This window comes from Pistacia vera, unplaced genomic scaffold, assembly GCF_008641045.1.
Source record: "Pistacia vera cultivar Batoury unplaced genomic scaffold, PisVer_v2 Contig323, whole genome shotgun sequence".
NCBI classification, from domain to species: Eukaryota; Viridiplantae; Streptophyta; class Magnoliopsida; order Sapindales; family Anacardiaceae; genus Pistacia; species Pistacia vera.
In genome coordinates this window covers 897,889-924,303 of record NW_022196139.1, presented here as the reverse complement: position 1 = coordinate 924,303, position 26,415 = coordinate 897,889, and the positions used below count along the sequence as shown (strand labels likewise).

Below are 26,415 nucleotides of genomic sequence, written 5' to 3'. Positions count from 1 at the left end.
CAACCTATTCCAACGACAGTGTTATTCAAGATGTTTAAAGCTTTTTTAAATAAATAAATTTTAGAGCTCATTTAATATTTTAAACAAGTTTATTTGTATTATGTATAAGGGTATACAATATTGAATAGACTGTTATTTTCATTCTTCATCTTGAGTTGATGAATCTTCGAGATGTTATAAAGGAAGACAACTTAACATCCCAGCAAAACCATACTAAAACGACAATAGGAAGGGTTGAGGAGTGAGTATGGTTCATTGAAAGTTCTTAAACTATGAAGAATCATATATTGATGAATTGTTTTGTATAAAATAAAGACAGAACACAATAGTTTACCCTGGTTCGTTTCAATTAAGAAACTACGTCCAGCATTCAAATAGAAAATTTTATTGAGTATCAGAACTCTGTAGCAATTACAACGGTAGCTCACTCTCACTCTCTATTCTCTCCTTAAGTTTTTCACTGTTACAAAAAATACATAATAGAAACCTAACCTCATTTAGACTTACTCGAATCTAACCCGACCCAGACCCAAATATTAGTAAACTAATTCTGGCTTACTGTGAAAGGGGCAATCGAGTCTCTGTAGGTAGACAATCTGTCAAGGCCAATAGAAGTATATACTATATCCAAAATTCCCCCACCCACTACAGTAAAAAGAGTGAAGTTCAATTTGACTTTCCGTAGAGATAAGAGATCTGTAAAAATTTTAAGAACAAAATAAACAGAAACAATCTGTAAAAAAATGTCTTGATTAATTGTAGTCTCTAATTCACTTCTTTAAATGAAAATATTCCATTGCTAAAAGCTCACCTGCAGTTGTGATACACTTACTTGTACATTAAGCCAGTCAAATTCTTGGCTATGTTTGGTGTCAACACTTTAGAGTAGTTTAGCTCATTCATCTCACACAGCCTATTCTCAGGGGAATAAGTAGCAGATGTAACTGATATAATCATATAGGCGTTTTCTAATTGATCATACTACTATACAACATTTTTAATTAAATCCTAGCATCAATATATAACTGAACTTGCATTAGTGATATTATTGAATCAAGTTTCTTATAGATTAATGTTCGAACTAATTGAATCAAGTTTGAACTTATAGCAAGAAAAGGAAGAACTAATTTCTTGGTTATATTCTAATCATTTAATTAGCCTAATAACTAAAAAAACACATATCTCACATTAGTTATAAACTATAATATCCTATGTGAAAAGCCAGAATGCATGCATGCATGCTTAATACGGAAAACCTGTTTCTTGGAAGCTTTCTTCTTTCGTTTCTCTGATCATCTCTTCTGCTTCTTCTTCATCTTCTTCTTGATAATAATAGATTTTTAAATAGAAAGAAGTCTGGACATTGGGAATTACATAATAAGGAGGAGAGGATCAAAATTTAGAATCTTTAATTTTATGGGAACAATTAATTAATCAAGATTTAAAGAAAAGATTCAAAAGCATTAACTTAAAGGACTCTATGGATACGCATTGTCGAGAAGAAATGCCCAGATTAACATTAACATTAAGAATTAATTAAACTAATACAAGATTCTATTCTATATGCATGAGAAGCCATTAATGAATTAAATCAAGAGAACAAGCTAATTATAAACTATAATATCTTATTTGAAAAGCCAGAATGCATGATGCATGCATGCTTAATACGAACTGAAATATGAAAAATCAATACGGAAAACCAGTTTCTTGGAAGTTCTCTTCTTTCGTTTCTCTGGTCCTCTCTTCTGCAAGTCGTTTCTTCTTCTACTTCTTCTTCTTATTCATCTTCTTATTCATCTTTTATCAAGAAGAAGAAGAAGAAGGAGAAGAAGAAGAAGAAGAAAAGAGTTGCAGAAGAGATAAAAATAAATCTGATTGATTAATTATAAGAATAGCTGAAACTTATGAGAAACCTTGAATTTATAAGCTTTCGTGGAACCGCCATGCAGCAAACGACAGACTAATGTGGGTAAAACGACATGTCGTTTTGCTTTGCAAGTTTTATGTTTCATGTTTCATTTCGATCCTTAATTCTGTCATAATTAAATTTAATCCACCCTTATAATTTTTGAAAATCATTAAAATTCACTATTATTTGTTGCAATATTAATCAATCATTGTAATTTAAAAATAATATGTTATCAGAGAAACCCCTCATATGACTTTAAGTAAGGGTAGTTATTATAGTTTTAAAATTAAAATTATAAATATAAAAAAAAAAAATTATAAGCCATTGTACTTTTTGATCTTCTAACTACTCTTATTTTCTAATATTAAAATTTGACATAACTAATTTTAGCTACTGAAACCCAAAACTTTATTTGAGGGAAGAGTACACTTTCACATGATAATAATATACTTTATTCAAATATAAAGTATAGGGCCATATAATAAGTAAAATTCATCATTCAAGCAACCAATTAAATTAAAATTCCTAAATGTCAATTTATTTTAGGTCGCAGGGTCCGGGGAAGAATAGGAAAAATGATTTCATTATATTTCTACCCAGACACTACTGACCCTATCACAATTTTTTTTTTTTTTTTTTTTTTTTTTAGTGGGACGATAGTTTTGAAAAGACAGATTGCCTACCTTGGTGGGACAAACCTAATTCAAACCCCTTTGGTAAAATTAGAATGACCTTTACCTTCAAAGTCTCCCTTTTACCATTTGCAATAACTTGTTTCAGTTGATCACGTAGCCGAGTGGTTAGACAATGACTCTTGAGAGTATATTATTCAATAGATCATGAGTTCGAGTCACCTCGGTTATTAATAGAAATAGCCACTAAAGGGTATACCCGGTCGTTAACTTCAGGGTCTCACAAGATTACTCGAGGTATATGTAAACTAACCCGAACATCTCCAACCGTTAATTAAAACTTGTTTCAGTTGCATATCATAATAAATTCTAACAACAGTAAATATGTCATGTGGAACCCCAATATCATACGAAATTCTGGAGAGAACGTTACTTAATATACTCTAAATAAGGTAGTTGCTATGTTGAAGGGTATATACATTATTCTCTGTTGAAATATTGTATTCAATGTCAATGCTAGAAAATTTCAAATATTTTATAAGGGGGTAACGTTACCTCTCAACACCGTAATATAATATTATACTAAACCATATAAAAAAAATTGATCACATCATGATGTTGTAATTTGGTAGATCATGATGATGAAATTCATAGATCATTATTTCTTAATTAATATAATTTGAATGGCAATTAAAGTCTACGCGTTATTGTATTACAGTTAAGTGCATGCATCGAGATTTCTTCACCTGATTTGACCGGACTATTTTAATCAATTCCCCAATCCAACGGTTCTCCTCGCGTCATGCTTTTGTATTAATGATGTCATTATTCAAAACTCCCTACGCCCACATCATCATGGGCCCATACCAAAGCCCATGGCCCACCCACGAAGCCCAAAATTATTATTATGTAATTAACCAACAATAATCATTTTATGCTATCAAACATAATCATGTGTTACTATCAATTAGGTGACCTCTAATTAATTATTATTAGATTAATTTTTTAACGTAATAATTAATTATTTAAATTTAAAGTTGGAAATCGTTATCGCACAACGCGCATTTTCAACTGTAATCAAATACAGATGAAAAAAATTGACAATCTTTCTTAATATCAATATTAATGTTTCCATTATTTTTCAAAGAGTGATAGATAACGATCCATGGTTTTAGATATTTAGCGTTGTCTTAATTAATCGTCGTTCTATTTAATGTGATTGTAAAAGATATTATGAAACAGAAATAATTTTTGGAAAATTCAAAGCATACCCTAGATTTTGAAGAAGTTTCAAATTACAATGAGAAAGTGGTTAGCAAGTAAGAAGAGATTTAGGGATTTATGATGATGAAAAAGGTAAACTTGAAGCAAGACTTGGACCAAAAGGGCATAAGTGAATAAAAGTCAAAGTTTTGGAACCAAATGTAAAGCCGACATCCAATCATAGTATATGTGGCCCAAGAAATCACACATAGGGCCCACTAAATTCTTTCCCCCACTTCACTAAATCATGCATCATCGTCCCTTCACCCTTGTGTCATTCAAAAATATTTTCAATTTTAAACCTAATTTTACGGTAAGTCAAGGTTTATGGTCATCTTCCGAATATCTCGACTAATTTTTGAAAAAAACTAGCGTAATAACTAACTTTCATGGTCCCTCGTTTAAATCTTGGGACCTAGAGAGATTCAAATATGAGACTATGTACCTCAACAACACATCCCAACATTCGTTCTATTGCTTGGGCTGCCCAAAAGTGGATCACATCAAATTAGTTCTCCCTTAAACTTATGCTAGTGACTTGACTTTCGGTAAAAATTGGTTGAGTAAACGACTTTTTTCCCACCCAAATAATGACGTATGACACATTTCCACCAGTAAACTTTTAAAATATCATTTTAATGTCCAAATTTATATTTTGTTTTTAATTACGATATCGTTACAATCCCACACCACCATTATTCTTTTCTTTCCCCTATCATCACTCACTAAAACCTCTCAAATCCTATTCCTACCGATCCAACCAATCATTGGTAATTAAGTTATCAGAGTTTGTACAACCGCCTCTCTCAAGTCAAATTCTAATTAATCCCGACTATCAAAATCTAATTTTCTACTACTAAAAAACTCATCGACCTTCTCTCTTTACAAACCTCAATAATTTAGGCTAAGTTTATTCTCAGTTTACTATTAAAATACAAATTTAAATAATAAAATAATATTTTAAAAATTTATAAATAAGAAAATATCGTTGAATCATTATTTGGGTAAGAAAAAGTCCTTTTAGCTCAAATCGATTACTTAATTGACACAAATTTTTGAGAGCATCATTTAGGATGACGAATTTAATATAACAGATGTGATGCTATCGTTAGAAAGTGATTATGAGATAACATAATATCTTGATTTGCCACGTGGCAATCACACAACGGTCAAGATTCTAAAGGCTGAACGCACATCATAAAAACGTTATGCTGACATAATATAGACATAAGATTTATTTATGAAGCTTCGAATAAACAAAGGCAAAAAAAGAATCTGTTCCAGTGTCGCTTAAGGTTAAGGAAGCTCCCATGTGGGTCTTATATTGGCCGCCAAACAATTTTCACTTTGACCCCAACTGTTTTCAATAGAAATCTTCATCTTTTTCTTCAACTTTCTCTCTATAAATACCTGCGAATATCTCGCTTATTTTCCACAGTTTCTTATCCCAAACCAAAAATGCCTGAGATAGACAATTCTTTTGCTGTTAAAGAACCCCGCTCGGTGGTCAGAAAGTTCTTGGCCAGGCCTCAACATGAAGGCCTTGGTGCCATTGTGAGAAGAAGCATCGGAAGGTGATCATTAACGAATGATTAATTTAATTAAAGAAATGGAAATTTGAAGAGTTTGAGATGTTTTTCTAACTGGGTTTTATTGTTTTTCCAGGTTTGAGTTGCGTTACTTTGATCCTTTTCTTGTTTTGGATGAATTCTCAGGTGGGTTCCTCTGTTTTTTTTCTTTTTCTTTTTTCTGCTCTGTTTCTTCATGAACTGTAATGGCTTAATATTATTTTGTTTTTGAATATTTTGCAGTCACTGCTCCTGCTGGATTTCCTGATCATCCACATAGAGGTTTAGTTTTGTTTGGTTTTGTATTTTCCCGAGAAAATTCACCCTTTTCATCCACAATTCTGGTGATTCTGATTGTTCTGTTTTCTCTTTAACAGGATTTGAAACAGTGACATACATGTTACAGGTAACTTTCTACTATTAAAAAATAAGCTAAAAGATAATAACTATTTATTATAATATATTCTGTAAACAGTATAGTTGTTTGTTGAATAATAATAATAATATAATAAAGTTAGTTAATCAGTCAATTAGGTAATCAAGACTCATTGGTTAGCTTCAAAATAACACATTGATAACATGGTGCCATAAAGTCAGCCTACCATGCCAGCTATGGCAGGCACAAAATGCCACAATTATATGCAATTTAGACCAGGGAATTGCCAGGTTGTTGAGGGGAAAGTTGAAAGCCCAACATAATAATAATAATAATAATGCCACCAAAGACTAGTTTTGTCTTTAATTTGAATTTTGAGTGTGAACTCAACCTTATAGCGTATACTTACTGTGCATAGTACAAGTTTTACGTTTTTAGTTTTCAAGTTTCGTCACGTAATGAGTTTACACGTTGAATGTAAATCCCGCGTATGTTAGGAGTAATTGCACTAGATCTTGAGCGAAGATTGATTTGATTGATTGAGTTAAGAGGATGATAACTTTGTGCTGTCAGGGAGCTGTTACTCATGAAGATTTTGAAGGCCACAAAGGGACCATAGGAGCTGGTGACCTGCAATGGATGACTGCAGGGAGAGGGATTGTTCACTCGGAAATGCCTGCAGCACAAGGCACCCAAAAGGGCTTACAATTGTGGATAAACCTCTCTTCAAAACATAAAATGTAAGTGTTTAAAAAATCAAGGCAAAATCCATAGTGATGTTGGAACTTTTGGGTTAGAATATGCTTATCGTTTTATGTCTTTATGCAGGATTGAACCAAGGTACCAGGAAATCTTGAGTAAGGACATTGCAGAAGTTGCAAAAGATGGCATAAAAGTTAGGGTTATAGCAGGAGAGGCCTTGGGGACAAAATCACCAGTCTACACAAGAACACCAACAATGTACTTGGATTTCACTCTAAAACCAGGAGCTCATCTTCAACAACCAATACCGAAATCCTGGAACGCGTTTGTATACGTCTTGGAAGGCGACGGTATCTTCTCGAGCACAAAATCTTCACCGGTATCAGCACATCACTTGCTTCTGCTAGGATCTGGGGATGGCTTGGAGGCATGGAACAAGTCCTCTAAGCCCCTCAGGTTTATTCTAGTAGGAGGGGAACCATTAGGTGAACCTTTAGTGCAATTTGGGCCATTTGTTATGAACACACAAGAAGAGATTGACCAAACCATTGATGATTTTGACAACTATGTTAATGGATTCGAGAAAGCTAGGCATTGGAGATCAGAAGCTGCAATTAGCCTTGATTTTTAGATCATGTTTTAGGGAGAACTTATTGGTTCTTTATCAAAGTAGGTAATAAAAAAATCACCAATCTCTCTTGTATATTTTAGTTTAAAGATTAGACAAAGGAATTGACATCTATTTGATGGGTTCCTTTCGCAAGCTCGCATTAATCTCATTACTACTTTTTGGTAAAAGCTAAGTTACATTTGTATCTTTAAATTTTTTACAATATTTCTTGTATCTCTTATTTTCGGCAATAAAAAAATCATGTAATACTTTTTAAAATCGTTGTCTTGTTAGGTAAGTAATGAATCTAATAAAGTACTAGCCGGTTGAAATTATTCAAATATGCCAAAAATTTCTCCGTTTGGTACACTATTTTTCAGTATCCTATTCCCTATTCTATTCAAAATACACATTTATTCTCTTGTTCTCAAAATATTATTTAATTTCTTTTAAATCTCTTAAGTTTATTAATTAAACTAAAAACCCCAAATTTTTTTTTTTAAAGAAATTGACAGAACACCCCAGCAACCTAAATTTGCCAAATTTCGGCTATCATCGCCTGAATCTGGCCTATAGTATGTTAATCTAGCATTTTTCGGCCAGATCCACAATGAATCTGGCCGAAAAATGTTAGATCTACTACCAAATATCTGACTGTTGATGACTAGATCTTTGGTTGTAGTAAGTTGTTAACAACGGTTATATCTTTAGCCGTTGTTGACCATCAACGATAGCCATATCTTTGGTCATCGTTGACGACTAAATGCGGCCAGATCTGGCCGTCAATAGCCAGATCTAACTGTAGATCTAGTAAAAAAAGTCCATATCAGCGCGTGACCGGTCAGATCCAGCCAGTCTTGTGCCAATACGACGACTTCGGCTATCCTCCGACAGTGGTGGCCAGTTGTCGGTATTTAATGGGTGGGTTGGGGGTGTTTTTATTAATTTTCAATATTTTATTATAGGGTTGTTTAGTAAATAAACAAACATATGAGATATTTTTATTAATTTTTAAATCCTACATCATAATACCCACCCAAATTTACTTTTTCTAAAATATTATTCTAAAAAGTATCATAATATGATTATTCTGATAATAATATGGTGATTGTAGACCCCATAACATAGGAATCTTTTCTCATGGAATGAAATTCCATGGAAACTTCAACAAGCATCTCTTGAGGATTTTCCATGTTCCCACCAAGCTAAATTTGAATGTCAATCACTCCCATTCTTCACTCTTGGGAAAGTAAATGTGAAACCTTCTTAGAAGTATGGGAAAAATTGGGTTGTTCAGTAAAATTCTATATCGTATGCCCATCTATAATGTTAGCATTTATATTTCCAATATGTTGCGTATAATATTATGTAAGTTTACAAGATATTGTCAATATTTATAGGGTTAGCATATCCTAGCTAGTTACTTCATTAATAATGTGATATATAAATTTATCTCTATTAATAAGGTATTGAATAGAACATTTTCAAACCATCTAATCACCTAGTACCCTAATATTAAAGGTTTTGGTCCTTAGTATTTATATAGTAGTTTAAATGATGCTCTTGACTTCTCTAAGGTTGTAGTTAATATTGTATTCTAAGTAGGATTGTGCTCTAAATTGGCTTACTAATGAGTCGAGCCGCACGTGAGCTATTTGAGCTTGATTTGAATCGAGCTTGAGTTTTGACTATTTCAATTGAGTCAAGCTCGAGTTTTTCAATTCTCGGCTTGACTCGACTTAATTACAACGCTCTAAACCTCATTAAAATGTGATTATTAGTGGGATACAAAGCACGTCTCCTTACTTCAACCTTTGGGCTAGTAATAGTATTAGGGTGTTTTCGTAAATTTAATCGATTTAATAAAACGCATAAAATATTAAAGAAAAATTTAAGAATTGTGACTTTTGTCGCTCTGCTTCTCTCTAAATAGTAAATACACGTTTTGAGAAAAACTGCTATGTTTACAAAGACAGAGCCCAGAAACAATCTTAACTCAAGAATCTGAAAGCCATGAACAGAAACAAATCAAAGCTTCTCAAGATTTTACTGGCTCTCTTCGCTCTCAATTCTCTCTCTTTATACCTCTACTTCTCTCACTCCCATTCTCACAACCGTAACTCTCACGACAACGTCCCCTTCAATGAGCGGTCAAACCTGCGTCTGCCCCACCAGTTCTCCAAAGCCTGGCCGATTCTCCCCTCCTACTTACCCTGGTCTCAGAACCCCAAAGTTCGTTACCGCTCTTGCGAGGCCTATTTCGGAAATGGGTTCACAACCCGTGTTGACCTTCTCCCCACTCCCACTGCCGGCAACGGAGGAGGCGGAGGAGGAGGAGGGTGGTTTCGTTGCTTTTATAGTGAAACTCTGAGGAGTTCTATTTGTGAAGGGGGGAAATTGAAGATGAATCATGAGAAGATTGCGATGTCAAAGGGAGGTGAAAGGATAGAGGATGTGATGGGGCGAAGAGATGAAGAGGAGTTGCCGGAGTATCAAAACGGTGCGTTTCAGATTGAGGGAGATGGGGTTGTGGTGGGTTTTAGAGGGAAGAGAGTTGGGAAAAGGCTTGTAAATGATGATTTTCTTAATAGTTATGTACCACGTGGCGGGATTGATATGCATACAATGAGAGGGTTGATTGGGTCGATTGAGGTTGTGGATGCTAAGGTTTTTGATGAGTGTGAGCAGGTTTGAGTTTTAAAGTTTTGATCTTTTTGTTGGTTTGATTTAGGGTTCGTTTGATTGAATTTGATGTGGTCCTGAAGTTGTTATTTTGATTGGTTTATTTGTTCGGTTTGGTGATCTGGATTGTCTCTTTTGAGTTGAATACCAGGTTTATTGGAACGATGAATGCTCATTGATGATTCATTTTTGTTCTCCTGATTTGTTGGAAAGTGATTTACTGCATTGATTGATTTTAAATTAGATTAATGATAGTTTGGAAGGAATTTAGTGTAATTTTGGATGCAAAAAACATATTTTTATTGGGTAATATATTGAATATACTGCTGGGTTATATTAAAAGTGTTTCAGTTAATAGGTTTTGAATGAATTGAAATGAATTAACTAAGTTTAGACTAGTTGCTTTCTTCATCTTTGTCATCTTATTGTTCTACTTTTATTTAGTGATCTATTCTTGTGCTGCTTTTATTGTTTCTGATGTTTTAAGCTTACTGGCAGTGGGTGGAGGAGCCGACACTTCTGGTTACTCGGTTTGAGTATGCAAATGTTTTTCACACATTTACGGATTGGTACAGTGCATATGTGTCTTCCAGAGTTACCGGCTTGCCAAATCGACCTCATGTGGTTTTTGTTGATGGCCACAGTCAGGTATGTGGGTTTGATTTATTCCATGACTTGTTTCTTTTATCAGTTGCTGCTTTGATATTTCTCAACGTAGACTATGAGGGTAATTCCCTGGAACAACGATAAGTGCAGTATCATAGAATATTTTGTGGAAATGTTGTATTAGTTTGCAATTTTTGTTGGTTATTTAAGTAACCAAAAAAATGAACTATTATACATAAATTTTGTTCAATTTATGAAATTGTTGACATAATAGCTGAAGTTTGTTGATGAATGAACTTTTGGACCAGATTTAGTTTCCTTAGGAACTTCTAGGAGATTTACTTCTAATTACAGAGAGTTACGATGTAAATATATTGACTATCTATGATTCATGGAGGAATAGATTGATAAAATCATTTTCATAGGCCTACTTTATTTATCAATTCTTTTGACTTATACTATTGATGTTGAACATCCACCAAATTATTTGGTTTCTTCCTTCTCTAATGGTACTATCTGGTGCCTCCAGTTTAATCCCAAATGCAAAGAAAAAAAGAAGAAAGAAAACAGTGTCAACTGGAAGAATTTGGAATGGTGCAAAATCTGGTGACAGAATCTTTTGCATTGCAGAAAAATTTCTAGCGTTGCAATGCTTTAATGATATTCATATGGATAGGTCTAGTTGTATTGTACAAACCATTTGAAGACGATTTTAATGTCAGACCTATGATGGTGGGCATTGAGACAAATGGGAATTGGGTGTTTTATGGTCAATTTAATAAGTATGAATTAAATTGTAAATATCGCTTTCCAGCTGTTTTTTCTCCTATACCTTTTGGTTTTGGTGGTTTCCTTGCCGATAGAAGCAATGAGGGTGCTCTATGGACAAATTTTTGAGCATCTATAGTTCTCAGTTAGCCTCTTAGTTTACTTATCCTTTATTGATTGTGAGAAGAATGCATAATGATTATTATAGTCCTTTCGTTATATTGAGGATGCTTGTAGATATTACTTTTTTACTGCTTGTATTTTATATTCACATTGATAAGGATGACCATAGTTAAGCAGATGAAATTTGCTTTGTTTACACTTAAGTTAGTGACACCACATTTGGTTCTTGTCCTTTTTTAGATCTCACATTATAAGCTATGCCTCTTTTTTTTTTAATAGTTATATACATGCTAGTTAGTGATCCTTGATTTGTTCCAACTTCCAAGTTCTCTGCTCTGTATTCCATGTTTTGCTATTTTAATATAACTGAACTGATTTCTTTTGATGGAAAATTTTCAGACACAGTTGGAAGAAACATGGGAAGCATTGTTTTCAAGCATTAGATATGCTAAAAACTTTAGTGGACCAGTTTGTTTTCGCCATGCTATTCTTTCACCTCTGGGATATGAGACTCCACTATTCAAGGGGCTGAGTGAAGATATAAGTTGTCATGGAGCATCTGCACATGAGCTGTGGCAAAACCCTGATGATAGCAAAACTGCTCGTATGTCTGAGTTCGGAGAAATGATTAGAGCGGCTTTTGGGTTTCAAGTAAATAGGCACCGCATTGAAAAGCCAGGTTCAGTGCATAATGTCCTTTTTGTAAGGCGTGAAGATTATTTAGCCCATCCACGCCACGGTGGTAAAGTTGAATCAAGGCTAAGCAATGAACAAGAAGTGTTTGATTCATTACAGAGTTGGGTATCTAATAATCCGGAATGTAAAATAAATCTTGTTAATGGACTGTTTGCACATATGTCTATGAAGGATCAAGTCCGAGCCATTCAAGATGCTTCAGTTATTATCGGTGCTCATGGTGCTGGTCTCACTCACATAGTATCTGCTATGCCAAAAACAGTGATTCTAGAGATTGTTGCAAGCCAATATAGACGCCCACATTTTCAATTGATTGCACAGTGGAAGGGTTTGGAGTATCATGCCATTTATCTTGATGGATCATATGCCAAACCTGCAGTTGTTACTGACAAGCTTAGCAGCATAGTGAAAAATCTTGGATGCTGAATCGTTTTTTGATTTTTCCGGGAATTGATACATTCTGAGAGTGCGGAGTTGGAAGTGATCTAATGTCATTTCTGTTTTCTCTGTTCTACATTTAGCTCTGCTGCTGATGCATTTTATAATTTTTTTGATGAAAGACTGGTGCAGAAAATCCTTTAACTGGATTTCATCATATTAAAGAGTTCAACCATATCTGTTGTCAATCCAAGCAGGTGGATCGGGAAATGCTACAGGTAGATAGAAGCCTGGCCCCTTATCTTGTTTCGCAAATGTCATTGGCATTCTCGGGCAGATCGGTGAGCAAGAATTGGAATGGCTGCAGATACCTGACAGACACTTACCTCATCAATAAATCCTTGAGGGGGCGGCAAATTTGAGTAATTTTTCCAGATTACTATTTTTAAATTTTCTCACACTGATTACTTCTTGTGATATAGATTACTGTTACACATTCAATTTCACATATTGATATTCGATGAAGACGATAGCAAGCATTTTTCTCAGAACTACATCAGTTTTGTTGCTGATAACAGAATTTTTTTAGCCTTGCATTTGTGTCTTTGAACTTCAGGAAATGTGTATTGTTGTTGAAGGAAAGTTGCTGCACCCATTTTGGTTTTACTTGTCAATATCAAATTTCCCAGTTGCTGCACCCACCCATTTGGGTTTACTTGTCAACATCAAATTTCCCAGTTGCTGCACCCATTTGGGTTTACTTGTCACAATCAAATTTCCCAGTTGCTTTATATTCCGCAGATTAATGGCCAACTAGAATACTTGCAGAATCAATAAAAAGATGCTTGATCATCCAAGCTCACTATCTCAGTCAACTCATAGTTTTATACAATCCTAGTGACTATTTTGAAGTGGCAAATTGTTCAAAAAAAAAAAAAAAAAAAAAAAAAATTGAAAAATCATCATAAATATGGATAATTTTATAGACTTGCTTGTTTAAATTATAGTCACTTGATACACAATACATGAGTTTATATAAGGGTGACAACTTTTAACTGGTTCAAGAGAAGGAATTCTGAGAAGAGATTTCAATATTATTCACCGATTTTCTTAAGAGCAAAAGTTTTATTTTTTCCGAACCCTAATCCTAAATTGCGAGCAAGAGATAAATTCAGTTTCACAACAATGAAAGGAATACTAAAATCTAATAAATCTGATTTTCGTAAACGAGATGAAAAACATATATCCAAGATATAACTGCGTTCATCTATTTACAATAATTCATGTTTAAATAGTATTGGATTCTTCCTTATTTAGTTATTTAACTGAAAAAGAAAAAAAAAGCAATAAATAATTTTACTTCCTAGTACATACCATTTGTTAACATGAGAATATATAGCAACACGTGGGCACTTTTAAGTGGTTGATGATAAAGAAGATTTAAATATGATCCACCGATTTTCGTGGGAAACAAACAGTATACTCTCCTTACTCAGTGCAAGTATAACTCTCTGGAAGAGTAAAATAAAAATAGAAAAAAAAAAGAAGTTATACCCTTAGGAACCCTAACCCTGTAAAGTGAAGATAGATATAATTACACGACGATGAAAAGTATATTCAAATCCAAACCAAAAACCTCAAAAAGTTCCGATGAAGTTGTACGTCTAACTCGTAATCTTCTGGTTTCACTCCTCTCCAATGAACCTGATTTTCGTAAACGAGATGACAAGGTACATATATATCTAAATATAATATCATGATCATTGACAATTTTCGTACTATAAATAATATGTTAAAATACAAACAAATAAAAAATTATTATATTGCATGCACGTTATTTTTAAAAGAAATTATATGTTATATGTCTAATATTTCTCTTTATGAAAGTATGTTTTTATCTTTCTGAAGATATAACAATTATGGCAGATAAGTGTTGACGACTTAGTGAAGTGAATTTTATTACTTGGTTTTTTTTTTTTTTTTTATTACTTATTTATGAATGTAGGGATGATGTATTTAGAGTACCTTTAATGTGAATGGATGAATTCTGCAATATGATTGAAGGGAAAAGAGGAAATTTTGAGTTTGAAATATATGTGTTTGTGTGTTGGGTTTGGTTATTGATCATTGTTTTTGGCATATTTTAATGGTGCGTGGTTAGTAATACAAAATTTACGTAGTATTAATATATATATACAAAATTTATAGCCCGTTTATTGTACTTCATCCTGTGATAAAGATTGATTGACCTTGAGAAGGACATAACTCTGATGGTTTTGCCTATGATTTTATATAATTTACTTACCTGTTTGGCACTGACTTGGTTTCAGGTAGCTGAGCTGAATAAGTTAATCCGGGATTTGAAGTTCATTCTTTATGGAAGTGCTGAATCCGAGCCGGTTGCTGAAGCTTGTAAAAAGTTGACAGAAGAGTTCTTTAAAGAGAACACTCTACGCCTTCTTATTATCTGTCTTCCAAGATTAAATTTAGAGGTGGGATTTTGAAGTTGGCATATTTTTTGATTGAATGAACTTCTATTAGTTATAATTTGTTGCATATTTTATTATATAAAGATGACGATTTTTCATAGGCTCGCACAGATGCCACCCAAGTGGTTGCAAATTTGCAGAGGCAATATGTTGATGGACGGTTAATTGCTCCTATTTATTTGGAAGAAAACTTAGATCTTTTGGATATTTTGGTTTCTGGGTAAGCTAGCTGTTCTCCATGGCAGCAATTTTAACCGAAAATGCAAGTCTCTTATCACTAGCAGTTCTTAGAATTTGATAATTTTCATGGTACTTTTTAACTTTTTGCCATGGATTTTAGCTTCTGATACTGAAGTTTATTTAGGTATGAGGATCCTGAAATAACTTTGCATTATGGTAATATGTTGAGGGAATGTATTAGACATCAGATTATTGCAAGGTAAACTGATCCGTGGCCTTCTTTTTTAAGAAAATTTGTGTATTGTAGCTTAACGGTTGATTGTTTACTTCATTGATTGTTCTCAGAAGTGTCTTGGAATCAGAGTCCTTCAGGAAGTTTTTTGACTATATACAGCTTCCGCATTTTGATATTGCAGCAGATGCTACAGCAACTTTTAAGGTTGATTCTGCTTGTTTTTTCTTTCTCCTTATCCTATTGTGGGGATTGCTTATAAGCTAGTTTTGGAATGAATATTGAACTAAATTGAAAACTTTTCTGTGCCTTATTGGAGAGAGATTATTTATGTTGCTGCAATTATTCTGAGCTTGTTTTAATGTTTGGTATGTATCTTTTTAATATGTATCTGAGATGGGAATGTTTAGATTTATTAGTGACATGATTGGAAACATCAAAATTTTACAAATCACTTCTCCTCTTGTTGGTTTAACTTTTGAGACTGAATTGACACACTGCAACTTGCAGGAGCTGTTGACGAGGCATAAGTCAACAGTTGCTGGATTTCTTTCCAATAATTTTGATTGGGTAAGTTTGTCACTGAACCTTAATATTTACTTCATTGATTCTAACATGATACTTTTTAAGATCTGTTTCCGTGCTTCCAGTTCTTCCATGATTACAATACCAAGTTACTCGAATCTAGTAATTATATCACAAGAAGACAGGCTATCAAGGTAATTGAATGTTAAGATTATCCTCTATAACCCACAAATGTTAAAACTCTTCTGTATTTCTTCTCAGTAATCTTCTTTCTGATTTTAGCTGCTTGGCGACATCCTACTTGAACGTTCAAACTCTGCTGTGATGATACGTTATGTTAGCTTGAAAGACAACTTGAGGATTCTAATGAATCTTTTAAGGGTATGATATTAATTAGCTTTCTCTTTAGATCAAATTTATATTTTGCATATAAGCTTCGCCTTCTTTAATGTTTCTGGATTTCTTGGTTACAACAGGAGTCAAGCAAGAACATCCAGATGGATGCTTTCCATGTGTTTAAGGTTTGTTTCAAAATGTTCATATACAGTTTTATCTATTTATAATTAATATAAGTGGTCATTATTAAATTAATTACCAATGTGTAACCAGGGACGTAATCACACTATAATATATGGGTTCAATTAAACTTACTCAAATTTTGGAAAAATATCAAAAAAAGGTTTTATTCATTATTATATTTATAATTTTGATCCCATTTAAATTCATATTGAACCCACTCAACCTTAAAAAAAAATAAAAAAAGTTTTATATTTTATAGTATTTACAATTTGATCTTACTTAAATTCATATTGAACGCACTTAAACTTTGAAAAAAATAAAAAAAAAAGCTTTATATTTTATAAAATTTATAATTTTGACACCACAAAACTTCATTATTGCAGGTTTATCAACTTAGTTATTTATAACCCCTTACTTAAAATCCTTACTTTTTTGTCTCTGCTTTTGATATACATGCATTGACTTGTAATCAATTACAGATCACACCTCAGGTTGACTTACATCCATAGTCACCCCAACCTTAATTTTTCTTTTTTTTTAATTCATACATAATAAATATAACAATTATCCTCTATGAGTTATTTTCACTTTGCTCATTTTTTTTTTAAACTTTACACTTTATTCCCCTTGAATACAATTTTCTAAATAAGCTTTTATATTTTGGTCTCCCTCATTCATTAAACATTACACTTTCCCTTCTAAATATAATTTCCTAGCTTCGTCACTGGTTGTGGCGTTGCTGATAATTTCTAGTATTATAGACTTTCTCGTTAGGGGTATTGCTAGGGTCAAAAAAAGCCCTCGGCCTCAATAGACCTAAAGATGAAGACACCTTCAACACGACTTATCGATTGGGCTACAACAGATTCGTATATTGGGCCTATTCATTACACCTACCATGTTGCTCATTGTCTGAGCCCAATTAATAAAGGCCCCGATTCGTTTAGGCCTCATCATCAACTTGTCTGGGCCCAGGCCTAGGCCCATTGATCCAAGATCACCTACTGGACTTAGGGTTTACTTAGACCCCAAGGTTGCCTACTTCCTATTTCGGTATTATCCAGATTCTATTGAAGAGATCCATCACTATCCTAATCGGTCTGAGATCCGCATCTTAGACCAACTAGGACTCCTCCTACTAAGGTAAGAGAATCAAAGGCTTTCCCATTCACTAAACCTCAACCACCAAGGACTCATAGTCCTATTAGGACTCGAAGATCCTACAACTGCTATATAAACAGAGGCCAACCCTCTCACGAAGGAGGACATTACACCTTCTAACCCCATAGTTCCCACTCTTGAGAGCTTTACATCACAACCGTAGTTATAGTCTTCGACTAAACTTTTGGTAACCTTCTTTTTCCCTAACCCTCACTAAATTAGACTCATTCAGCTTTGTTGACTTGAGTGTCGGAATGCCTACGACAAACTCCACCCCGGTGTTTTCTGTTCACTTCACGCTTGTTTTCTTGCGTGTATAGGTACAACGGATTGCTGGTGGCCTCAACCTCACGGGATCATACCCCCCATTCTGTATCCGTAGATTTTATCGTTTATAGGTATGCAGAAAAAATAATGTTAATTTCTAAGTATAGATAAAATTCAGATAAAACTGTTCATATGGAAAATTTTCCCAATTTTGTTTTTTACCATTTACTATTGTCACCAAATGAAAGTTCAAATTAAAAAACGTACAAATATACTCACTTAGACAATTTTTTTTTTTTTTTTTTTTTTAACTGAGTTGTCCGAGTCAACTTACTCGCACCCCAGGTAAATTATAGGCAAAATTATTGTCTTTACACCTAGCAGAGAATCGAATATGGGATTGTGGGTTGAGGCCATGCATAACCTACTCAGTTCGTCCATCTTGTTGGGCTACCCATTAGAGATGGGGTTGGGTCGGGTCCCAGTCTTTGACTTTGGGGAAAATACCCTTACCCGAGTTGGAGGTGTCGGGGAATCCCTTTCCCCTTCCTCGCGGAGATGAGATGATCGCTTGTACCCTACCCATCCCTGTTTAGGGAGAAATTCCCTGCGGGAATTTAGTCCTTGGTGGATATTAATCCCCACAGGTAATTTCCCCCGATTGGGGAGTAATGACATGGGGAATTTTCCCCGCGAATGAGCATTAATCCCTGTCGATCAATTTCTAATTTTCGCTTAAACATCTTAATTCTTAAAGAGTCACGGTGGGGAACTTGCAATTGTCATGAGTCCAAAAATTATTCAAATACCCAAAATAAATAAAATAAAAAACTAGAAAAGGGCTATTAATCTTCAGAACCTTCTGTTGTGAAAATCCCAAAATATCATTACAATTTACAAGCCATATTTATATACCCATAAGAATATATAAAAACAAATATAATAAATACTTATAACATTTGTGGAAACTTTCTTTCAAATTGGTGCAAAGTCTAGAGAGTAAGAGTGTCAAACTACAAGCGAAAACCAATGTCATAACTCAACTACATCCTATAGATTGTAGAGCATCACAAGTTCACAAAAGAACAAAATTTCAATTGCACATTTCGCATACACCCAAAATCCCAACAGAATAGCCATCGCAAAATGGTAATTTGCACTAGGGGTGTGGAAATCCAGTTAACCAAACTGGATTGGCCATATTACTAACCGAACCGGTTATTCGGTTCAAGGGATTTTGCAAACCGAAACCAAACCGATTTATCCCTTGAACCGATTAGTAACCGAACCGAATTTTCAGTTCGGTTAGCGGTTAACCGGTTTATAAACCGGTTTTTGCAAAAAATATTAAATTTTATTTTAATTTAATAATATACTCATTTCTCATCTCTAAAAACAATTAACACATAACATAAAAAGACCATTTTCACAAAAATTGTAAGTAATCTTTGTAATTATATGTAATCTATATGACTAATCTTAAAATTGAAATCAAAACTAAAGCATTTGCATTGAATTCAGCCAAAAGTGTTTTTCCTAGTAGTAGTACCAAAACAATGCAGCAAGCTAGCAACATAAAAAGATTGTTAAACCAAAGTAAGGCAGCCAAATACATAACATGATTTCCATTTTCCAGCAGCCAAAATCCAAATACAATAATACATAGCAACATTTACAACAGGCAGCAGCCCAAACAATACAATGCAGCCAAAACAATGCAGCAATGCCAACAATGCAACTAAAAGTCCAAAACAATGCTTACAAAAAATATTCCAGCAGCCACAAACACAAACACAACCAAGTACCAACACCTCTTGGCTCTTACAAACATTTTCACCACCATTATAAATACATAAAAAGTTTACAAAAAGCTAACAACAGCAAACCAAATTTCCAATTTGCCAACAACCAAGAATGCCAAGTTTGAAGTCTCCGAACTCCCAAGTCCCAAGTCCCAACTACTAAACCAACTAGCCAAGCCTGCCAAGCCCATAAGAAATAGAAAATTAAGTATGCCAAATTGCCGATTAAATTATCCACACATCATAATATCATATGACACATATAAGACTAATTAAATTACATTAACTGAAAGTTATATACCACATATACGGAACATTTGTTCAATACTTCAATTATCCAAAGCACGATTATTTTCCAATCTCAAAAACGAAATTCTTCACAACATTAGACAAATACGTTAGACAAAACATGCTGCAAAATATGTTTAACAAAGCTAACAAATAGTCAAATACAAAGTTATAAAAAATTATAAGTAAAGAAAGAATTTTACCCATCTCAAATCTTGCTAATTCGTCCAAGATCTCCTCTATGATGAATGGTGCATGCTCAGCTCGAATCCAATCTTGTGCACAGATTAGAGCCCCCACCATCTTAGGAGTGAGAGAGCTATGAAATGGATCTAATACACATCCTCCCGTACTGAATGCTGATTCAGATGCAACAGTAGACACAGGCATAACTAATACATCTCGTGCTATCATGGACATAATTGGATATTTAGTGAAATTTGTCTTCCACCATAACAAGATGCTAAACGACTTGTCATTTTCATCTTCACAGTCATCCGATAAATATTTGTCCAACTCTGTTTTGTGATGAACATATTTTTTTTCAGCCTTTTTCTCCTTATACCTATATTGCAAAAGGGCCCTAGAATCAATATTTGCATCATAAATATCATTCTGAATTGTCATATCTGACTCCTCACATGGCTGTACACTAGGGACCATCTTATGCAAAGTGTATTGCTCAAATAAAGACACCAAAACTTTCTTCAATTTTTCCCTCAACCTTTCAACAATAACAGAATCATAGGCATCAAGAATTACCCATTCCACATATTCTAACTTAAACCTAAAATCTAGTACCTTTCCAATAAATAACATGATGTTGATAATTATCAATATTCGACCAATATTTATCATATTTCCCCTTCATTCGTAAAGTCATATTACATAATCCAGGATCAGGACTATGACACCATGTTATAATCTGCAAACCAATAGCAAAAATCTCTTCCATGTACACATTACCAGTGATATAAAGCGATCCAGAAACACGTAGAGTAGCATCATAAAAAACCTTCAGAAAAGGTAATAAGTACCGAGCATACTCCCAATCAATGCATGTCAGCACACCCCTTGACCTGTCCCCACTACTAAGGTCATCTGTATACTTACTATCTTCTATTTCCAACAACTCGAAAGCTTTCTGAAATTTTATTGTTGCATCTAACATCAAATATGTGGAGTTCCACCTTGTTTCAACATCGAGAACCAATTGACTTTTACTTTCAATTTTCTCTTTCACCACACACTGCTTAAATCTTTGTAACCTTGCTGGAGAAGATCTCACATACCTCACTGCCGATCGAATTCTGAATATTGAGTCATCCATATCTCTTAACCCTTCTTTTACAATTAAACTAAATATATGAGCACAACATCTCATATGGAGGAACTCACTATACAAAACACTCCCCCTCCAACTTGCAAAACAAGTATTTAGATAGCTTATTCCAACATCATTTGAGCTTGCATTATCAATGGTGATTGTGAAAACTTTTGAAATGCACAACTCAAGCAAACACCGCTCCACTGCCTTACCAATGTCAATACCTTTATGACTTGTGATCAAACAAAAGTATATAACCCTTTTCTGAAGTTGCCAATCATCATCAATGAAATGAGCTATCAAACACATGTAATTGAGGTTTTGACAACTCGTCCATGTATCAGTGGTCAGACACACTCTTTGAGAGAACTTACTAAAGAACTTTTTCAACTTTTTCAACTTTTCGTACTTTTCAATATAAATTTTCATACAATCTATAGCAACTGTAGTTCGACAGGGTACTTGAAACCTTGACTGTGCCACACTCATCATGTACCGGAACCCCTCACGCTCAACTATTCGAAAGGGTAACTCATCGATAATTACCATTTTCGCTATAGCCTTTCTAATCAATTCCTGGTCAAATTTCCATAAATGTAGTGACGATTGTGCGGAGCCACTTGTATGATCACGTTCATGTGCCTGTAATGCTTGTTGGAACACTAATGTCTTTTGTCTCTTCTCCAACACATTCAACGGATACTTCTTACATCTACTTAAAATGGTTACGTAGACAACTTATACCACTCTTGCTCGGACAAGCTAAAACATTCCCACAATAATGACAAGATAGCCGTGGCATCATCCTTATTCTCACACTCAATCTTAGAGAAATGATCCCACATGTCTAAAGTGTTCTTCCTAGCAGTAGTACCACGTTTTTTGGTTCTACGTGGCACTGGTGCATTGCAAGTATTTTCATTTTCACTCACATTTGTTGGTGGAATCAACGCATGAGGGCCACGGGCATATGAAGTCCCACAAGTAGGAGGTTCTTTGTTGTCATTGATCGACGACATCTGCAGCCAAATAAAGGTGTTTATAAGTTTACAGGTTGTAACTAAATAAAACTACAGCGTACAAGAGCTTTGCAAAACTGCAAAAGGAATACTGCTGGGCAAAATAAAGAAAAAAACTGCTAAACTGTCCACTTTCAAGAAATAATTAGCCCATGCTACAAATATAAAACAAGTGGAGCTATTGAAACCCTACCAATGGACTAAAGAAGCTACTCATAGATTATATCTATAAGTGGACTGCAATGGCCATGCTGACGACGAAAATGGCCTTCAAAGTTTGTTTACAGTCTCAAATTTAAGTGGAAAGGAAAGTACCAAGCATTTTATAATATTTGGCAAGACCTTAGTGGCAACTTGGAGGAGTCAACACTAGTATTTGCTAAATGTTGAAATTAGGTTTCAAAGAAATTTATGGAGGTTAACCTGGAAATTCCAACAACATGCATGCAACTTCTAAGAAGCTAGGATTTATGTATGTATCAGAGCAATCCAAATCTACTTTAATTAAAATCAATGAATGCAAAGACTTGAGATACGGAAGAAAATGAAAGCTCTCGGCTGAATTTAAGACTTTATAAATACTTTATGAAATTCTTTGGTGTATGCCCCACTTATAGACTTTTATGAATACCACCAAATACAAAAATAAATTAGGTGAATAGTGACTATAACATTCTTCTAAAGATATTTCCTTACAACTTATAAATTTATTATATGATTCATCTCAAATATATGATTCAAAAGTACAGTGACTCAGTGAGTTGGATCAAGGTTTCAGACTTTAGTCTCTTTAATCCATAAAAATGAAACCAAATTAATTCTATATGATAAAAAACAAAAAACTGTCAAGTTGCAAATACGTGTAATATGATTAAGTTACAGGTTTAAATAATGTGAAGTATTGTGATGGAAGATTGAAAATAAACTTTGAAAGCAAGCTGCAAATACGTGTTCAACAGAAAATAAAATCAGTATAAACTCATAAGATGCATTAAATCTTACATTACTGAATTGATGGAGTATAGATGCCGACTGTGAGAATGGTGAACTGGAGTATGGATGGTGACATCAAGAATGATGAACACAAGAAGGCGACGACGATGGAGAATAGAAGGTAAATAGATGGTGGCGAAAATGGAGAAGAGAAGGTGAGTACTGAGTAGCAGAATAGGTGATGGCGAGAAAGAGACTCTGTAGTGTTTAGGCCTTAGGGAATTAGTTTCGGTTTGAGAATGGAGAAGAGAAGGTGAGTAGATGATGGCAAAAATGGAGAAGAAAAGATGAGTACCATGGTAGGTGACGGCGATGGCGAGAAGGAGAGAGTTTGTAGTGTAAGTGTTAGCTGTTAGGGATTTACTTTTACACTTTCTACTTTTTTAGTAATATATGGTTTTACACTTTTACTTAAGTTTGACTTTACTTTAGTCTTTAGGGCTTAGACTTATTACAATTTACAATATTACTCTTTTAGGTTTTAAGGATAACCGGTTTAAAAAACCAGTTCCAGTTAACCGGTTTGGAAAATAGGCCAAACCGGTAACCGAACAAAAAAAGTGATTTGGCCTATTTTCCAAACCAAAACCGAAACCGGTTAACTGGTTTTTCGGACCGGTTTCGATTTGGTTCAGTTTGGTTTTCGGACTATTCTTTGCAGCCCTAATTTGCACACACCCAAAATCCCAACAAAATAATACAACCAGTTATATAATTACAAAGTCCCAAATCCCAGACACGGCACTAAGAAGCTTCACTTTCATCATAAATTTGTTTTTTAATTTCCTATTAAACAATAAAAAAATATAGTTAAGTTGATATGTTATATAGAGTGGTATTATATTTTATTGAAATGACTAAAGAAAAAAGAAAGAAAATCCTTCCTAAACTCTATCATACCTCATTGTCCGCATCACTGTCATCATAAATTGTGGAACAAGTATTTTCACTTGACATAAGAATAAATAAACATTAATGAGTAACAAATCATAATCAATTTTTTTTAATCTTTATTCCATTGAAGAAATCAAAATTTTATTTGATTACCTTTTATATCAACCCATAACCAATCTTGGGAACACATCAACGCCTGTAATGTATCGGAATGTAGTATGTTGCAATGTAGACTCACTACTTTGCCAGTAGTGCTAAATGTTGACTTAGAATCAACAGTGGACAGAGGAATTCCAAGGATATCTTGAGCAATCCTTTGTAGAGTAGGATATTTAAACCCATTTGACTTCCATCAACACAATATATCGAAGTTAGGAGTTCTAGGCCCAAGGTTCTCCTTTAAGTAACATTCCAAGCCTGACTTTCCATGGCCATGGAAAGAAGTAGATTTTTTCTCCATAATCACAACTAAAGTATCCAGCATCCTTCGACGACCACTAGAATTAGGAACATCTCTGAGAAGAAGTTGTAGATGACGAGGGTTGAGGTTCACAACTTCTGTGTTTAGATTGATACTCAAAAAACAAATCACTAAATAATTCTTGAACCCTCCTAATCTCATGTGGACCATAATTTTCACCATAGATAATGGGAAAGACTAAATCTATCAACTTTAGTTTATATCTAGGATCTAATACAATTGCAACCACCATAACACCATGAATCACATCCCAATATTTGGAAAACTTTTCGTCCATCCGTGCTGCCATGTTCATTCATGGCATTTTCACATGTAAGCCATCTAGACAACTCCATTGCAATTTCACAAATCTCGGGAAAATAAATGTTGGCGATGGGATATTTAGTTCCAGAGAATAAGAGTATAGTGTCGTAAAAATATTTTTAACTTTTCAATAATGTTCTCTGCCAACTCCCATTCTTCCTCACTTGGCAAACATATATACTGTGGTTCTTGATACTTTAAACGAGAAAATACTCCTTTATAAATAAAAGCTATTTCAAGCATCAAATACATTCAGTTCCAACACGTCTTGCAATATAGAGCCAACTTCTTGGTACTTCCAATCTTTTCTTGACGTGCCACTTCATCAAATTTTTGCTTCCTTTTAGGTGATGCTGTCCACTAAGCAACACTTTCACGGATTTTTGCTATGGATTCTCCAATAATTGATAAGCCATCCTGAACAATCAAATTCAGAATATGCACACAACAACGCATATGAAGCATATCACCATGTAGCGTAAGGGAGGAACATGGAAGCTCTCCTAGTATATCCTGGACAACCGTATAATTAGTGGAGCAATTATCAACCGTTAATGTCAACAACTTAGTACCTATATTCTACTCATAAAAACAATCCATCAAAGCAGTTGTAAACACATCTCTAGTATGGGGACAACACACATGTACAAACCTCCAATATAAATAATACATAATTCAACCATTAATATAAATGTAAAAATCAATGAGGAAATAAGAATAATAAAACTTATAAAAATACAATACCTTAGAAGTCAGGTTTGTAACACCCAATTGTTATCAATAAAATGTGTTGTGACAGTCTTATATACTTTGTTCTGATTACTGGTAGTCTATAAATAAAAAATTGTAGCAATTCTACCCAAATTCTTGTTTAACAACTTCATTGTCTTCTCCTTTTCAACCTTATAAATCTCCATAATATCCTTCCTAATACTTCTCCTAGAGACAACATTGAACAATGGTTGAATAGTGCTGCAAAATGTTCTAAACCTCGAATGGTCAACCATGCTAAGCAGATACTCATATAGAATTATCATTCTCGCAAGCTCCTTTCTCCCTGCGTCTTAATTAAATTGGTAATTTTCTAATGTCTTATTTGATCCCTCTTTCTAGACCTCCGCAAGCATTTTCTATGATGATCATGCAAATGTTTTGTCCTATTTTTAGAACCACCTACAAGCTGTTTATGACAATAGTTACACTCTACATTGTCCTTGCCATCTAGTTTTACTTTCATGAAATGTAACCATACAACTAACTTAGTTTTTCCACTTCTGATAGGGATTGAAGGAGTATTTGAATGCATTGGTTCGGTTACTTTAGTAACTTCATCAACTAGGGATTGCAATTGGTCACTATCATCAGCTGGAGTTGGCATTTGGGAACTCGCAATCGATATTTTTTTTTATGACTTGGAATTAGGATTGACCTCCTCATGTGGACTCTTTCTTTTGCTAGGTAAAGAGTATTGAATGGACATGGTGAAACCTAAAAGAATACAACATAAAACACCAACAAAAACATTAGGAATAAGCATGCTTAGGCACCAAGTTTTATACAAACTACGCTGGACATAGTAGAAAGGGTAAAGATTAAAATGAAATATGAAAAGCTAGGTTTGA

At 34.1% G+C, this 26,415-nt stretch overlaps 3 protein-coding genes across 3 annotated transcripts; all 3 read left to right on the top strand.

The window, feature by feature from the left end:
- The first annotated feature begins 5,239 nt into the window (after positions 1–5,239).
- On the top strand, positions 5,240–7,248 carry LOC116137378 (pirin-like protein). The gene is made up of 6 exons (XM_031423059.1): positions 5,240–5,378; positions 5,470–5,519; positions 5,616–5,654; positions 5,750–5,778; positions 6,322–6,488; positions 6,577–7,248. Exons 1-6 carry the CDS (start codon positions 5,263–5,265, stop codon positions 7,079–7,081), a joined length of 906 nt encoding a protein of 301 aa, XP_031278919.1. The 5' UTR covers positions 5,240–5,262; the 3' UTR covers positions 7,082–7,248.
- Positions 7,249–8,970: 1,722 nt separating this feature from the next.
- On the top strand, positions 8,971–13,202 carry LOC116137382 (beta-1,2-xylosyltransferase). The gene is made up of 3 exons (XM_031423064.1): positions 8,971–9,748; positions 10,241–10,390; positions 11,639–13,202. The coding sequence occupies exons 1-3, from the start codon at positions 9,074–9,076 to the stop codon at positions 12,359–12,361; spliced, it is 1,548 nt and encodes a 515-aa protein (XP_031278924.1). The 5' UTR covers positions 8,971–9,073; the 3' UTR covers positions 12,362–13,202.
- A 715-nt stretch (positions 13,203–13,917) lies between these two features.
- On the top strand, positions 13,918–17,817 carry LOC116137354 (putative MO25-like protein At5g47540). The gene is made up of 10 exons (XM_031423038.1): positions 13,918–14,043; positions 14,644–14,805; positions 14,904–15,022; positions 15,167–15,241; positions 15,328–15,421; positions 15,725–15,784; positions 15,865–15,933; positions 16,022–16,120; positions 16,216–16,260; positions 17,740–17,817. Exons 1-10 carry the CDS (start codon positions 13,918–13,920, stop codon positions 17,815–17,817), a joined length of 927 nt encoding a protein of 308 aa, XP_031278898.1.
- Positions 17,818–26,415: the final 8,598 nt, after the last annotated feature.